General features: G+C 40.0%; 1 protein-coding gene across 3 annotated transcripts in view; it reads right to left on the bottom strand.

The window, feature by feature from the left end:
- Window positions 1–15,309, bottom strand: part of BRD1 (bromodomain containing 1) — a 60,311-nt gene extending 45,002 nt beyond the window's left edge. For 2 of the 3 annotated variants that reach the window (XM_030961034.1, XM_030961032.1), the window contains exons 1-2: window positions 14,902–15,309; window positions 9,407–10,786 (exon numbers count right to left, since the gene is read on the bottom strand). In XM_030961034.1, the coding sequence (XP_030816894.1) occupies window positions 9,407–10,755 (1,349 nt within the window). In that variant the 5' untranslated portion in view covers window positions 10,756–10,786; window positions 14,902–15,309. Of the gene's footprint in view, window positions 1–9,406; window positions 10,787–11,721; window positions 14,416–14,901 lie in introns of those variants that run through there. The other variant, XM_030961033.1, reaches the window with a different exon arrangement.
- Window positions 15,310–15,744: the final 435 nt, after the last annotated feature.

The raw sequence follows: 15,744 nt of genomic DNA, 5'->3' as shown, positions 1-15,744 counted from the left end.
TGGAAAGATCAGAGAATCATAACATGAAGAAAGGTGCCTTGGCTTCATGCCCATCAGATGTGGCAAGACTAAGCAAACATCTTTAACTACAGCTTTAAGTACATTTGCCAATTCACATAGCAAACCATTCTATTCATATATAGTTATAATAGCAGAGTGTTAAAAGAAGCTCAAGAAAGATGTTCATAGAAGACCCTTTCCAACTTTCAAAATATAAACAGACAGAAGGTAATTTGGAGTGCAGAGACTACTTTAAAAGTAGTTGGAAACTACTCATCTCTGCCTTCCCCTCTAAATGAAACCAAGTATTTCATTTAAACAACACACATGGGCAGCAGCTATATACTAGTCAAAATACAGAGCTCTGAAACCCGTCACGTGGCAGGTATCTACACATCCTCTACACTATGAACTAAGTGCTAGCAGGTTGTTACATCAGCTGTTAGACTCTAACTACCCACTACCTATATCACAGTTCTTCAACCATCCTTTTGCTTAGTCTGGTACTTCCAGGCACTTTTACTGTCCCAAGCACCATAAATTTTGATGGGCAATACAACTATTTTGGGGAAATGAGACCACTTTGCTGTAGAACCCTTCAAGACACACAGACTGATTTTGAAGCTCCCGCCACGAAAATGAATTTTCCATACATTCTACTTCCTTTTTTTCCCCCATCAAAGATGTAATAAAAACCCCCTGAAGATTAATTAAAAAAAAAAAGGCATGTATTTGGGATAGGTAAGGTAGAGCTGTTTAAAAACATCATCATTTTGCAATCCAGGATCTGACTTGGACATGACAGGATTAATTGCTACAGTCAGTACACTGATAAATCCCCAATTCAGAGGCAAGGCTTAGAGAACTTGGGGCACCTCCCAGAACTACAGAAAACACCTCAGAGCAAAGGCATTTTTTTGCTAAGGAATCTGTTCACATTAGCACTTTTTCCACTATAAGCACATAAAAAACCACCAGCTTTCTGTATTATTTTCTAAAGGCAAGTCAAGCATATCAACTACTCGGAGAAAAAAACATCATTTTCCCTCCGCTTACCAGTTATATAAAATAAAGTACATTGACAGAGGAATTTGAAAATTATTAAGAATGTGACTGTTCCAACGATATCCAGTGACTGCTGCTATCTAGCTGGTCTCATAAAAGAACATTAGGTTTCAAGCTGATGACCACTGCAGCCTTTTGATGTTTTAGCACTAGCAGTCATAGTGATTCTTAGTTTTGTTGTTTTAGAACTACATGCCAAAACTACACAGATGACAAAAACATTTTCCAGAACTGTTTTAATTGCGCCACAGCCAACTAAGTGAGCCAGAACTACTTCCTTGCCCCAGCCCTAGCCCTGTAAAATACTGATGTGCACTACAAATGGGGATATCATACAATTCCCTGCTTGTCTTTAAACAGGCAAAGGTCCCTTTTGAACCAAACCCTTGAAATAGCACCTACAGTCTCCTCACATGGAGACACTGGATGGATAATCTGCCCTGTAAAGGATGACACACTTAATGCACTGGTCAATGCATTCAGAGAGCTGAGTGTGTTACTCAGTCCTTGCTTCCTCACCTTTTACAGAAATGCATAAAATATATTTTGTCAATGTAAGAGATATGCTTTTAACGTCTTAGCAAATCTCACAGCTGCCTTCTTTGACTCATGACTTCCAGTTTCAGTTACATATCACTGTGGCAACAGGGCAACTGGTTACAGGGAAAAGTGAAACCAGTATTTTTGGTAACCAACGATGTGGCAGTTTAACCCCAGAAAGCCGATGAGAGATAAATCAGCCACTTTTTTATCGACCTTTACTAACCACTGCACAGACCATACATGCTTTTTAATTCCACAGGTCTTATTTTACCTCAAGATTCTTAAGTTTTTGACATATAAACTGGAGAGAACGTTTTGTTGAGCAAGTATGTGATTTTGACAACATTACTATAGTAACTCAAGCACAAAGAACTGAATATGAAAATCTGTATTAATCAAACACCCAAAGAAAGATCATATATCCATTAAAACTAAGCAATTTTTGAACATGAATGAACCCTGGTATTTTAATTACCATACCTGTCCTGAGTCTCCAGTTTTATCAGTTTGTTATTTTGCATTGTCCTTTATCCAGTATAGCACTACTAAAGGTACACACAACACAGGAAAACTGTATTATAGCCTGTAAAATTTCATTCAGTATCACTAACATACCAGTTTCTCTTGACCTATGCTAATACCCATTAACAATCAAATTATGTTCCACTTTACAGAGTAAATAAAATACCCATCTTTTCCCACACAGACTGCAGATGTGTTTAAAAACCTGTCAGAACAAAATGTTTAAAAAATTTATTGAACAAGCTGCAACAAAGTAAACTGAGTTTCCAGAACACTTCAATTTTCAAGCCTTGTTCCACAAAATGTACTGAGACTTGTAGGACAAAGAAAAGATACAGGACTTCTCTACAGACAATTATAGTAATTCCAATGACACTTACTGGAAGACAATTAGCATAAAACTAGAATAAAAAGCTAGGAGAAACTTATTTGGGGAATTGAAATTAATTCTGGAGCCTTACCAACTATTCCTCCTAGCTCCATATTCAAAACCTTCAGTTTTTGAAGACCAGAATGCCCACCTGGATTGATGAAACTGTCTCTACTCTTCTCATGGAAATCTGTGGCAGCAGCTGCTTATGAAAGTGTTTGTAGAACTTGTCCTTCAATACACTTTTTTTTTAAAACAGTGAAAAACCACAACTTTGTTATCCTATTCTTCAATAAAAGATGAAACTTACTATATGACTTATTAACTTAAAAATAAAAATCCCCTCAAACTGTTCTTTCAACTTGAAAGACAACACAGGCAAATGAATAACTATGTAAAAATCAGAATCTATCTGCATGTCTTTATTTCCTCTTGAAAAAGGATAACATTCCTTTAATACCAAGCAGATGTAAGACAGATGCCCAACAGAGTGCATATCAAATCCTGGAAAGACTGGAAAATATTTCATTTAAACTTTTGCAACACAAGTCTGCAGAATCCACATGCAACAAATACACTTTCTTATTTAGAACTACTTTGCAGGTTTTATTCCTCTTGGACAGTTATGTTTTAGAAGTCTAGCTACTGAATTTGCCTCTCCTAGGTTGAAAGTCTAACAGTATATATTTGATCTACTGATATATCTTCTGAAGCCTGGAAGTCTCTCCCGGTTCCTGTTCTTTATTCAACATTTACTGGTATTTAAATAGTATTTGATTTTGAATGCACGTGTAAGAAGCACTTTGTCTTGCTTACATGACTGTGAACCCCCTATTTTTCTATTTGAGCAAGCAGCTTGTAAAATTTTGCTTGGACAGGAAAAGTAGAACAGTGAACTGAAGAGGTAAGAAAGCACTGTTTTTTCGGTTAATTCTGTTATCTTCTTCCTATTCTAACAACTAGAGTTTGTGATATTCCAAAACGCTGGATAAGGAAAAAACCTCAAAACAATAAATAAAATAAAAAAACAAAACCAAACCCATCTCAAACAATGGAAACCTCCCACCCTGTCACACTGCGAAAATCTCTTCAGAAAAACTATATGCACACATTTACCTCTGGAAGTTCCTATACATATATAATGACCACACATGATTTTGAAATCGAATATCAAAAGGCTAAATTTACATCAGATGTATTAATCAAAAATCACATTTGGATCTGTAATAAGAGGAAAGCTCAGTATTTATCTTCTAATATTTTGTGCGCTCTGTAATTTGATAATTGAATAAAAAAACTGCCAGGACACCATTCTTCACACAATGCATTCTTTAGATGTTTTTCTATAGCACAAATCACAACATACTTGGCACAAAAAAACCCAACTGAATGGAAGTTCACATAACTGGTGAAACTCAGAAGTTCTGAAAAACAAAATCACATAAATTTTGGTCTTCATAACTGCATTATCACATATATAATCACTATGGACCAAACCCCTTAGGAAACACACAGAATAATAATGATATGCCTTACAGAGGTAACATGTTAATTTGCTTTAAGCTCTTCTTGGCCTTGTACACATAAAATAAACAAAAGAAAAATATATATTATTTTTACTCAAAATCTACTTTTACAATTTACTAAATAAGTTACACTTCTTTGAACACATTAATTAATCCTTATTTAATAAGCCAACCACTGTCAAGATGAACTAGCTTCAAAATAATGCTCTAAAGTTACCTTTACTTTTTTTAAACACTGCTGAGGCAAAACTAGTGAACACCAAAGTAGCTTTTTTAATTTAGGGAAAATTACTTTTTTATTAAAGCAAAGAGATCAGGATGACATCAGGAGTAGTTTCTACATGTAACAGAAAGTCAAAGTCAAACAATGTGACAAGACAAGAAACATCAGCAGTTGAAGATTTCTGGCATTCCCCTCAGGTGATTCTATGATCCAAGTATTAGGTACAGTCACAAGGCATACCTACATCATGCTCCCCTGGAATTAAAATAAGCATTTTCACACGATTCTGTAAATTATACATACATGTATATTCAAGGATAAAGAGCTAACACACATTGGTCTGGATTTATTCAGCTTCCAAGTTCTTTGCAATGCTGGCCCCGGTAGTATTTTTAATAGCTTTTATTATAGTGAATTTTAAGCCACATGTCTTGCTCTTTCCCCCCACCTTGAAAACTTCCTGAACTTATTAAAAAAAAAGAACCCTAAAAAACGTTTTAAAAAATCCCCAAAAGAAATCCACAAGTTACATATATGAATAAAAAGCATGATCTGTGAATGCAGACTAACACTGTCTTGAAGGCTTTGTTAATATTCCTTTCCCCTTATACTGCATTTCAACACTTTCTGTTTTTATTATTTTTCTGGTCCATACTTCCTTTCAGAGACAATCAATATTCCTGTGTCAAGATAACAAGACTACATTTAATTACTTGGTAAGAAAGTTCAAGATAGCTCAATTGGGTAAATCATAAACCTAAAGAAAATATTGATTTTGCCTTGAGACACAGTACCAGAAATTCAGCTTACTACCAGCACAGTATTCCTCATAATAAAACCAAAGATCAACACAGAGAAATCAGTTAAGGTGGGGCACATAAATGCTGATCAGTCAGAAGAGATTAAAATGTTTTTGTAAGAGTCTCAGCAATTTTTGCTCTCAGTTGTCAGCTCTTACTTACGTTACTTTCATAACAATCTTATAATTCTCTTTTAACATTAATGATGCAACAAACCTCGTGGAACAACATATAGTGTTCCTACTTCTAATAAAAGCGGGGCTTTTCTCCTTATTCTTTACTTTCTATACAAGGATTGCATTTCTAATGTTTTCTTAATTTCAGACATAACAAACATGCCATGTTTGCACAAAGAGAAAGTAAGGATGAAAGCAAATATTTATATGCTTTTAATGCCAGATTCCATTTAATAGAGCAGTACTCACAGGAATGGCATTTTAATAAAGCAGATTACACTGTATCTCTGTGTATACTTTTAAAATACTGTAGATTAAATATTTCATATCACAATCTATTTCCCTCCAAGTATATAGCTACAATATTGTAGTTACACAGCATTTTTAAATAATGTGAATATTGACACTAGCTAACAACCAAATATTTTTAAATGTCTCTTTTGACACCTAAGACCAAGAGGCTACACAAAACCAATGCTGTTTGTACTAGAGAATCAAGTCCTCAAAAATAAGAGAAACCATGTAGTTTTGCCAACTAACATTGTAACATTTCTCCTGCACATACCCATCCTGCTTGCTGAATAAAGTAACATTTATAAAGGACAAGGAGGAGCAGCAACAGATTAAAAAACAAAAAACAAGAAATTGAGCAGTCAGTGCAAGATAACTGACAGAGAGAAGGAGCTAGATTTAGATTGCCAAAACAACCCCAAAACTTAGGACTTCCTAACTTGAAAATTCTGGACCTGCAGTCTAAACAAAATCCTTCTAGTATTTTTTTCTGGGGGCTGGGTGGGAGATGGAATCTCTCTACAAAGCAAAATTACATTGTTGCACATCCCTAGTGGCACATACTATACTTCAAGAACAAATCTGCCTTTTTCTTCAGCCAAACTAGCTGGTGGCAGTGGGAGGCTACTTTCTGACCACCACTTGCCAAGAGTAGCAGGTACTGTCTGTCCCTCCCATACAGTGGAAAAGTTTTAGATGTCCTTTCCCACCCTCCTCCTACACAGCACAGCTGCTCTGGCACTTCCCAGGAACACAGCTTTTAGATGATCCCCATTTCTACCTTTAAACAAACAAAAAACCCCAAAACCAACAAAAAAGCCCACCAAAACCAGGCAAATAAAAGAAGCTATTGAGTATGAACAGTACAGTGTAAGCCACCACGTTCAAGAGTTTGTTATTTCAGTAAGAACTGAATGCAATTTTCAAGTAAAGAAACAACACATCTCTGTAGCCAGGTCTGACATACATCCTCCAGGCATAAGAGTTCCTTGGTAGTCCTGTACATTATTACCAGCACTAAGCAAGTTACAGGTCAGCATTGACAGCACTGAAAACTGAAACCACCTTAAGGCTCCAAGATGAACTACTGCACCTTTGGAAGTAGATACTCAGGTATAGACTTTCCAAAATACCTAGGCAACAGGACAGATATAGGCCCAGCATTAAAAATAAATTACCAAAAAAGAGAAAAAAAAAAGAGGCAGGGGAGGTAAGCATTTATCTCCTATCATCAATGGATCAATGGTTAGCAACTTCTGATCTGCACTCCTAAATCACTAGTTCACAGATTAAATTTTGAGAGATCATATAATTAGATTATAAATTACCTAGAGAATGACACTATCTATATAATTTAACTGCAAAAAGTGTAGAATATGAGGTCTGTTTAAGAAATTCGGGTAGAAGTCATTCAAGGCAGTAGCAGAGAAACTCAACCTAAGGTAAGCTCATCCAGAAATTCATAAGCTACAAAAGTTGTGTAGAAATTATGAAGTATGCTGTTCCACACGCGGTCTTTTTAAAACATCCTAAACATTAGGATAATTGCTTTGGAAAACACAATTATTAAAAATTGTGTTGCTAAAATGCTCAGTCATTCATATACTTTCACTATCTATAAAAGGATACAAATCCTTCTCCTTAAACTGGACATAAACTGCAAAATAGTTTTCCTCAAGCTACACCAGATGTACTCAGGGGCTGCATCCAGCACGTATTTTCCTCCACTACGATCTTCATATCTGTACACTCTTCCAACTACCAACTCTGAAGAGCCAGCAATATGCTGGGGAGGTGTACAGCCTAGGTATTAACAAAGCAATCCAAACCAAGCATCTCCACCTGTGCCTCAATTTCCAGAGATGTTGAAAACATATTAAAATCAAATTCTTCAGGTAAAAAAGCACTAGTGTTTAAACATTGAGTGTATATATTTTTTCTCTAGTAAATTAAATCACTTATTTGCTCTTCCTCAAGGCCTCTGAAAAATCATGCTTCAGCTCCAAGGAAAAAAAAGAGTATTTAAAAAACAGATTAGAGAAAAAGAGTAATATAAATGAAGACTATTGTGAAATGATCCAAATAATTTTTTAATATTTTATGGGTATGAACTTAATTCCTACAGAAACATAAGAGTGTTTCCTAAACAGACAAAAATTGAAGAACAGCCAAAGAAAACTGGACAACTTTGGTTCTAAAACTAGAGATTTGGGTCGGCAGTGTAATCACTTTTCCTTTTAATTTGCCCATTTGTTTCACTTTTAATTCAGGGATCAGTTTTCTAGGACTGAACATGTTCATGTTACAAAGAGTACTTAAGGAAGGGTCTCTCTCAGCCAAAGACAAACAATTTATAATAAAGCTCAACTTTAAAACACCTTTGAACTGTACACTTTTTACACTTATGACATACAGTATAGGAATTGTACTTGTTTCTAGAAATATGAAGAGATGCATAAAAAGAAGAATGCTGAATTTCTCTGCAGTCTTGAAAAGAAAGTCCATCATTAACACGAAAAAAAGAAAGAATAAAATGCCTTATAGTTTTGCTCCTGGCATCCAATGACTATTTTAAAAAAAGCCATCTGATGACAGCATCTTTTTAGGGTCTGGTTTTTTTAAAAGTTGCCAATGGAATGAGCTGCCAGAGGCACAGCTAAGAACATACTTTCTAACCCTCAACTCTTGGTTCATGTTCTTTCTTACAGTGTCCCAAAAAAAGCAAAACAAAATAACACTACACTACTAATTGGGCTTATCCTAATTAAGAGAAAGCCAAATTATTATACACCAGCTTCTCCTTCCATGGACAGTAGTTTCTGTTTAAATAGCAGTATTAGTGGCCTACTGTCAAATAAAGCTTTTCTGCAATGCATCACTAAACAAAAAAAACCATTTTACCAAGCCAATCCTAACACAGAACAGAGCAATCAAGCTGACGTTTGTGAACACTGCATGGGAGCTGAAGGCTGTTTGTCAAAGTTAGTCAATAAGTAGCTTCTTACATTAACAAAACTTATTACAGGAAAGAACTGCAGTCTGTAAATACATACTTATTTAGATTAATTTAATCAGCTTTAATTGCTCCCTACCTGAGACTTGGAGTCAGCTATCTAAAAGGCATCGCATTATATTAAAAGCCCTCACTTCTGTGTTTCAGAGTCCAGTCGCAGGACGGGAAATGAGCCTGCACACGGAACTGGTGCCTATTTGAGAAACTTTCCAAACTACTGCTCTTAAATTAGTAAGAATTTAATTCAAGAGGTAAACAAATATACTGGCGTTGTAAACATACAAACATAAATTTCTGGAGAAGTTATTCTGCTACACAAGGAAAACACTTCCTTGAAGGTTTTTTGTAAAACTTACATAGATATTACACTACTACAAATTTATTCTTAATGTATGTGAGATGAACAAGATTCAAAACTTACATACACAATTGTAATTTATATTTTGGATCTCTTAAAATTAGAAAAAGAAGCTCAGAATCCAAAATTACCAATAAAGTTAACCTTGAGCTTGGCTTTTTTCCTTAATATGAAGATCAGCTTCATCTACTATTCTGAATTCAGCAGTTAATTCTTAGAAGTACAATGAATGACAAGTGGAAACACAACGTAACTCAGTCTGACAAAAAAACTCAAACCAAACGTTCTGAGGACAAGACAGATCACTTGATCACTTAGTAATTTCTCTGAGGAAGTTACTGCATTTTTAATGGCACTCCACAGAAGCGCAATATACATAACTAACAGCAGTTCTCTGAAAAAGGCCTTTAAAGAAAGCACATAAAAAACATACAAAAACTTCAAGGTGGCATCTAAAAGCACTGGTTGAAAATTAAATATATTAAATAAAGGTTTCTCATATTTTGATGGTTTGCTTACCTCTGGGGGGGAATATAAGGAGCAGATACTGTTGGCATAACTGTACAGGGTTCAACCACTGTTTTCTTGGCTTTTTTTGTCTTTTTCCTGATTTTTGATGTAGACCTAGCAGTTCTGACTGATCCCTCCTTTCTACAAACACCGTTTTTGATTTCAGCTTCTCCATAAATATTGAGCGGTCTCCGTGTGCAACCTGGTGGAGTATGTACATCACAATAGGCAGTCTTTTTCACAGAGAACGTTGTTCCACTGCCAGTTAGTTCTTTCACAGGTTCCATTTTCATATACAGACCAGCCTTTTGAGCACACGTCACATGGAATGCAGTATAGCAGTTTGCTTTGTGGCACTGGATGCAGGCACCAACACCTTTCTGTTTACAGAGGTAGCATGTTAACTTCCATCTGGCTGGGGGAATGTTCCTGACACCATCAATTGGCTCAATAAAAACCGTATTGGCAAATCCAACTTCTGGAATCCACAGAGCACACACCACGTGTCCCCAACGATCATCATCTGTCTTTTTAAAGGCACCTCCCTTGTTTGGGCACAGCACACAGTCTACAGGCCGAGAGCGGGACTGCAAACAGTGTCTGCAGAGCCACTGGCCCTCAGGTATATATGGCACCCCATAGCATTCCTGATGTACTGCTAAATTACACATATCACAAAACAGGATCACATTGCTGTTCTGACATTCACCATCCATGCATATACAACACACTGCATCTTCATCAATTAAAGACTGATGATCACCCTGTTTTTGGTTCTCACAATAAGACTCTTTTTCAAACCTATCCATAAGGAATTCAAACATATTTTGGGAAACAACTGACACTCCATCGCTTTTCCGCTTATCATTGATCAATTCTAACCATGCATAATCTTCTTCATCCATGTCATACTCAACTTCGTTATCAAGCTCTTCTGCTGACTTCTCAATGAATTTGTAATAAATTGGAGGTCTCCGAGGAGCTGAAGGGGGGCTGTATTCAACAATCCGTACTTTTGGTTCTGGAAGAGGAGCTGTTGTAGCAGGTATACCATGTGAGCTTGGAAGAGCTTCATTTTTCTTTTTCACTTTGTTATTTTTATGGCGTTTGCTTCTTAGACAAACTGGTGGTCTTTCACTATTTTCTTTATTGCTGTTGCATTCACTCATTTCCTGGGCAGTAAGATCATCTTCTAATATAATTTCTAAAGGATCAAAGATACTGATCCTATGCAGGCGACCTTCAATTTCTATTTCAACCATCCTTTGAGCTTGAGCGTATGTCAAGGTTTCTCGTGTCGGGGAGTGCTTAATACTGCACGGGAAGAAGAATGCCTTGCTGCCGATACTCGATGGCATCTTCCTTTTCTCCTCATTTGGTAATGTTTACCTAAAATCAGAGCAACAGTTAATGCTATGAACCTCAAACAATCATATTAAAATATTAGTTTTACTGTAGTAAGGGAAAAAACCTTTGGTTCTACAGCCCTCTATGCATATATTTAACTAAAAGTAAACAAAACCAAAAGCCTGTCACTCTTACTCAACAGGACTGCTCAGCTTTGTACAAGTTTAACCTGAAGATCAATAGATCTTCTAAATAACAGCTTCCCTGAGTAAACACAGCTATACAAAATCCTTGCTAGAAACCCTCTAGAAGCACTGTTGGCAAGATCACTGTGTGAGAACAAAAACATTTCAGATGAGTCACAGATTTAAAAAAAACGCGTTTGTTACCTTGTAAGAAAACCTTAAATACAATACTTAACACCTTAGGGGCACCTGCAGTTTGAAAATTTTTGCAACGGCTAGAGATTATGTCCTCTAGACCTCTCTTCAAAAGAACTAATGCAATTGTGAAAGAAAAATTAGTTTTCTCTTAATTTTTTTTCCAGTGCAATTTGAAACACTCATGTTATCAACTCAACTACTATAGCTATACTTAAAAGCTAGAAAAGCACACATACTTCCACATTTGGCAAGTGGGCAGTTTGACAGCCCTATACTTTTTTTTTACTTTCCTCAATCCTTAGTGAGCCCATTATTCTTTACAACATGACAAGAACATGACAGAACTCTTAGTGCCCAATATGGTACAGTATGGACTGCAACCAGTAAATATTTCACCTGTAAAGCAGATTTGACTTAGGGCCAAAACATGTTCCCTGCTTTTAAGTACACACAGTCCTCTCCTTCAACAGATTCTTTCAGGAGCTGTTCTCAAACCAACTGCTGATAGATAGAAATCTTCCTGTTTACAAACCCACTCCCAAGCTCTTTAAAACAATTTTTAAGTTTACAACCTACAGCAAAAAGATTACATACCATACAAAAAGACAGCTTTCTTCTCCCACTCCAAAGCCTCTTAACTAGGATGGTTACAGAACTTTTAAGTTAAAAGTGTCCATACATACTCATGCCTTTTGACATGTTCACACGGGGTGGGATTTTTCTCCTGTAAGGGTTGAAAATATTATAAACCTGACTGACATTGTCAAGTCTAAAATTCTATTCCACTTCTTCCTTCTTCCCAAGAAACATTATAAATAGCATGATTCAACCTCAGCTACATAAAAAACCCTTGATCTTTAATCACTGCCCAAAGTATTATTAAGGCCTCACCATTTCAACTCTGCATTTTGAGTCAGGGCTGCTCACCATAACACAAGTAGTGTTAACATGTATTGCCAAAATAGTGGAGAAATAGAGAAATCAAAACACAACTGCTGTGAAAGACCAGTATACCCATTTCAGGAAGCAAACAGCAAGCACTGAACAACTAACTACATTAATTACTCCATGCTGCTTGCCTTTTGCTTAAGTCTATGATGCCAGTTTCTAAAGGCCTCAAAGTACTGAGGGAACTCCTTTCATAGGAAGACTGCTAGATCACTTAGGCAACTAACCCTAAGACTAGTTCCCAAAAGGCTCTCATCTGTCTGCTCTCACAAACAGATTCTTAGGTTTTCATAACCTAAGCTAGTTTTATTATTCATGCAAGAATTGTGCTTCTCATAAATCTGACTTTTACACAACTCATTCTTAACCCTTATTACTAGTTTCTATGCCATGTAGAAAGTTCAGACAACAGTCAATGCTTAATCATGACAAATCTCTGTTCTGTTCTTTATAAACAACAGAAGAATATAAAAGGTTCCATTTCTTCAAACAACTTTGGAAGAAGCATTTAATAATTAAATTCTGTAAAACAACACAGGATTCCATCATACTAGTTCCTAAACTGCAGAAAACAGTTTAAACAACTAATACTGCCAAAGAAGGTCCAACCACTAAAACATACCAGTAATTTAACCAAAACTAAAAAGTAGTTTCCAGTTTCAATATAGATTTTGTAATTCAGAGACCCAAATGTATTACAATGGCCCTGATTTCTGTTATTGTGAACAAGTAATGATGGATTCTTCAGCTAAAACACACTGATGTGTCCATGCACAGCAACTTATCACAGATCAGAACGACATTACTTGTCAATCAAAAAACACGGTTTACAGCATGTTTACCTCATATAATTGCACTTTAATTCTGTCTAGAAGCAAAAGCTTTGGTACTTTTAATGCCCCTTCCTACATTTTAGCTGGTTGTGTATCTTTTGTAGTGGCTGCTGAGGATAGAGACTTGTTTCAGAAAAATACAGAGGGAGGGATGAGAGGTGACCTTCAGAAATCAAAAACATATATAACTTGTCCACACTACCTTAGCCCAGTACCACAGAAAAATATATTGCTATGTTTCCAAGCTCTCCACCTCCCTCTATTCCTAAGATTCTCGAGTATGGCTTCAGGCCATAAGATCTTTAATCTTGCTTAAAGATTTAGGACGGCTGTTGCAAAAGTAAAACGAACTGTAGGAACCAGACTGGTAAAAAAAAATGATAGAGCTAGCACCTAAGTGTACTGTAATACTCAACAGTAAATACATCTGACTTTGCAAGGTAATTACAGTCTCAAACACAGAATTGATACCCTACAAATAAAATGTAGTGCACACAAAATCGAAACTGGTAGTACTCAGGCCGAATTTCATGCAAATTTAGCGTGAATAACTTAAATGCCCCAGAGACCAAAGCAGTGTTTTGTTTCTCCAAAATTCTTGCTTGCAAATGTTCTACAGATATTCCGGATGAAGACCAGAGCTCTGCATAGCAAATTCACAACCCACAACTGGCTTGCTTTTCCTACACAGTTATCAGCTGGCACTTCTCCATCCTACCCCCTTCCCAGTATCCTGCAGATCAATAGGAATGAGAACCAAGATGTAAACTTGGAAGTGTAAACTAAGACAAGTTTCCATTCAATGACCACAAAGATACTGCACTAAACCGCACACAAAATTATTTTAATGCACTTCTGTCCTGCCCTCAAAGACTGCGGGATATAAACCAGGAAAGTTATCCACAGCTCTCATCTCCTAGAATTGCATCAGCTACTTGGGAAGGAAATCACCAGCAGACGTTTTTCCTTCCCACAACAGAAGTACATTAAGATAGTTTCTGTGAACTACGTGGTATGAGGCAAAAATAAAATTTAAAAAAGCTATTTACCAAGGCGTACGATAGCTAAAACTAATACGAAAGGTACAGTACCACATACTTCTAAATTACAATCTCTGCCCTAGTTACCTTCCTCCTCTTCAAATAAATTGTCTTTAGTCCCTGGATCCCTGCTCAATGGATTAGGGAATTCCACTCTCAATGGCACTTTCATGCAGACCATTAAAAAGAGAAAGACACAGGAATACTCTTTAGTCCTAGACAATGAGGGACGATAACCAAACAGTGCTTACACGCACTCTGGGCAGACACCACACGCGGCTTCAGCCGCGCAGTAGGAGCGATTCCCCGAGGCACGGCCCGGAGCGGGGCCTCATGGAGCCTAGCGAACGTGCGCGGGCACGGCCAAGACACGCGGGACCACCCGAGCCGTTCTCTCCCGGCGCGGCGGAAAAGCCCAAGCCGCCAGATCCCGCACGCCCCAGATCCCGCGGCCATCCCGGAATCCAGCCTCCCGCGCGCGGCTGCCCCCGCCCCCGGGGCCGCCCCCGGGCCCGCCCCCGCCGGTGCCGCGCCAACACTTCCTGCCCACGCCCAGGGAGCCTCCAACGCGCTCCCTCCCCTGCCGCTGATGGTTCCTGCCCGGCGCGGCGCTCCCCCCTCCCGGCCCCCGGCAGGATGGTTCCTGCCCGGGCCCATCATCTCCAGCCCTTCCCAACAGTCACTCCCTCCCCGCCGCGAAAATACTCGGCCCACAAATATGGCGGCTGACAAAACAGCTCCAGCGGCGCCCTCCCTCCCTCCCCCAGACCGCCGCGCTCGCCTCGCCTCTCCGCCCGCCCGCCCGCCGCTGCCCTCCCCCGCAGGCGGCCGTGCCCAGCCCGCTCTGCCCCTTCCCCCATGCCGCTTTCCCGTCCCGCCGCGGTGGGACCCGCCGGCTCCCGGCCCCGCAGCCTCCGCCCGCCCGTCCCCGCCGCCCACCCGGCCGTACTCACGCTGTGGGAGCCGCCGAGGAGCGGCTGACAGACCTCCCGCTCCGCCGCTGCGGCCGACGCTCGGCCGGGTTAATGGCGGAGGCCCCGCCGGTGCTGCCGCCTGGCCCCGCGTCCGGCAGCCGCGGGCGGCCGAGCGGGCGCTACGAGGGCCGCGCTGCCCGCGGCGGTCACCCGGCGCTGGGTGCGGGGCTGCTGCTGCCGCCGGGCGCGGCGCATTCGTGAGGCGCGGCGCGCGTCGCCGTCCGGCTGCGGGCTCGGCGCTCGGCTCCCGGGGCTGAGCGGCTCCCCTCCCCCGCGGCACAAACAATGCGGCTTCACCACAGCGCTGCGCCGACGGGGGGGAGGAGGAGAGGCGGGCGGGGAGGGAGGGAGCGAGCGAGTGAGGGAAGGGACGTGAGGGCGCCAGGCACCGCCCAACCCCGCCGCTCCCGCCGCCGCGGGGCGGGGCCTGCGCGCCGCCGCTCCCCGCGCCCCCGGCCGGCACCGGCCGCGCTCGGGGCGGGAACGCGCTGGCCCCGCGACCACCGCGCTCCCGCCCGGACCGGCCGGGCCCGAGGCCGAACCCGCCGCGCGTTCCTGGTACAACGACCCTGATTCGAACGGCCCAGCGCGGGAGCCAGGGAACAGAGGGAGGCGGGACGTGGCTCGTTACAAAACCGAGGCTAAAAAGTTGAAGCGACTGGTATTTATTATCTCTTTGGGGGGAAGTCCAAGCTCAAGATTCCCTACGGAGAAAATGTACTTGAAAGTCAGCTCTTTCGTGGTCGCTGGGTCAAGCTGCTGCTTGTAGATTAACTGATAATAGCCTTACATTTTGACAGAGAAAAAGGTTATTTCTGGCTT

This window comes from Camarhynchus parvulus, chromosome 1A (genome assembly GCF_901933205.1).
Source record: "Camarhynchus parvulus chromosome 1A, STF_HiC, whole genome shotgun sequence".
Taxonomy (NCBI): domain Eukaryota; kingdom Metazoa; phylum Chordata; class Aves; order Passeriformes; family Thraupidae; genus Camarhynchus; species Camarhynchus parvulus.
This window is presented reverse-complemented; position numbering and strand designations above follow the sequence as displayed.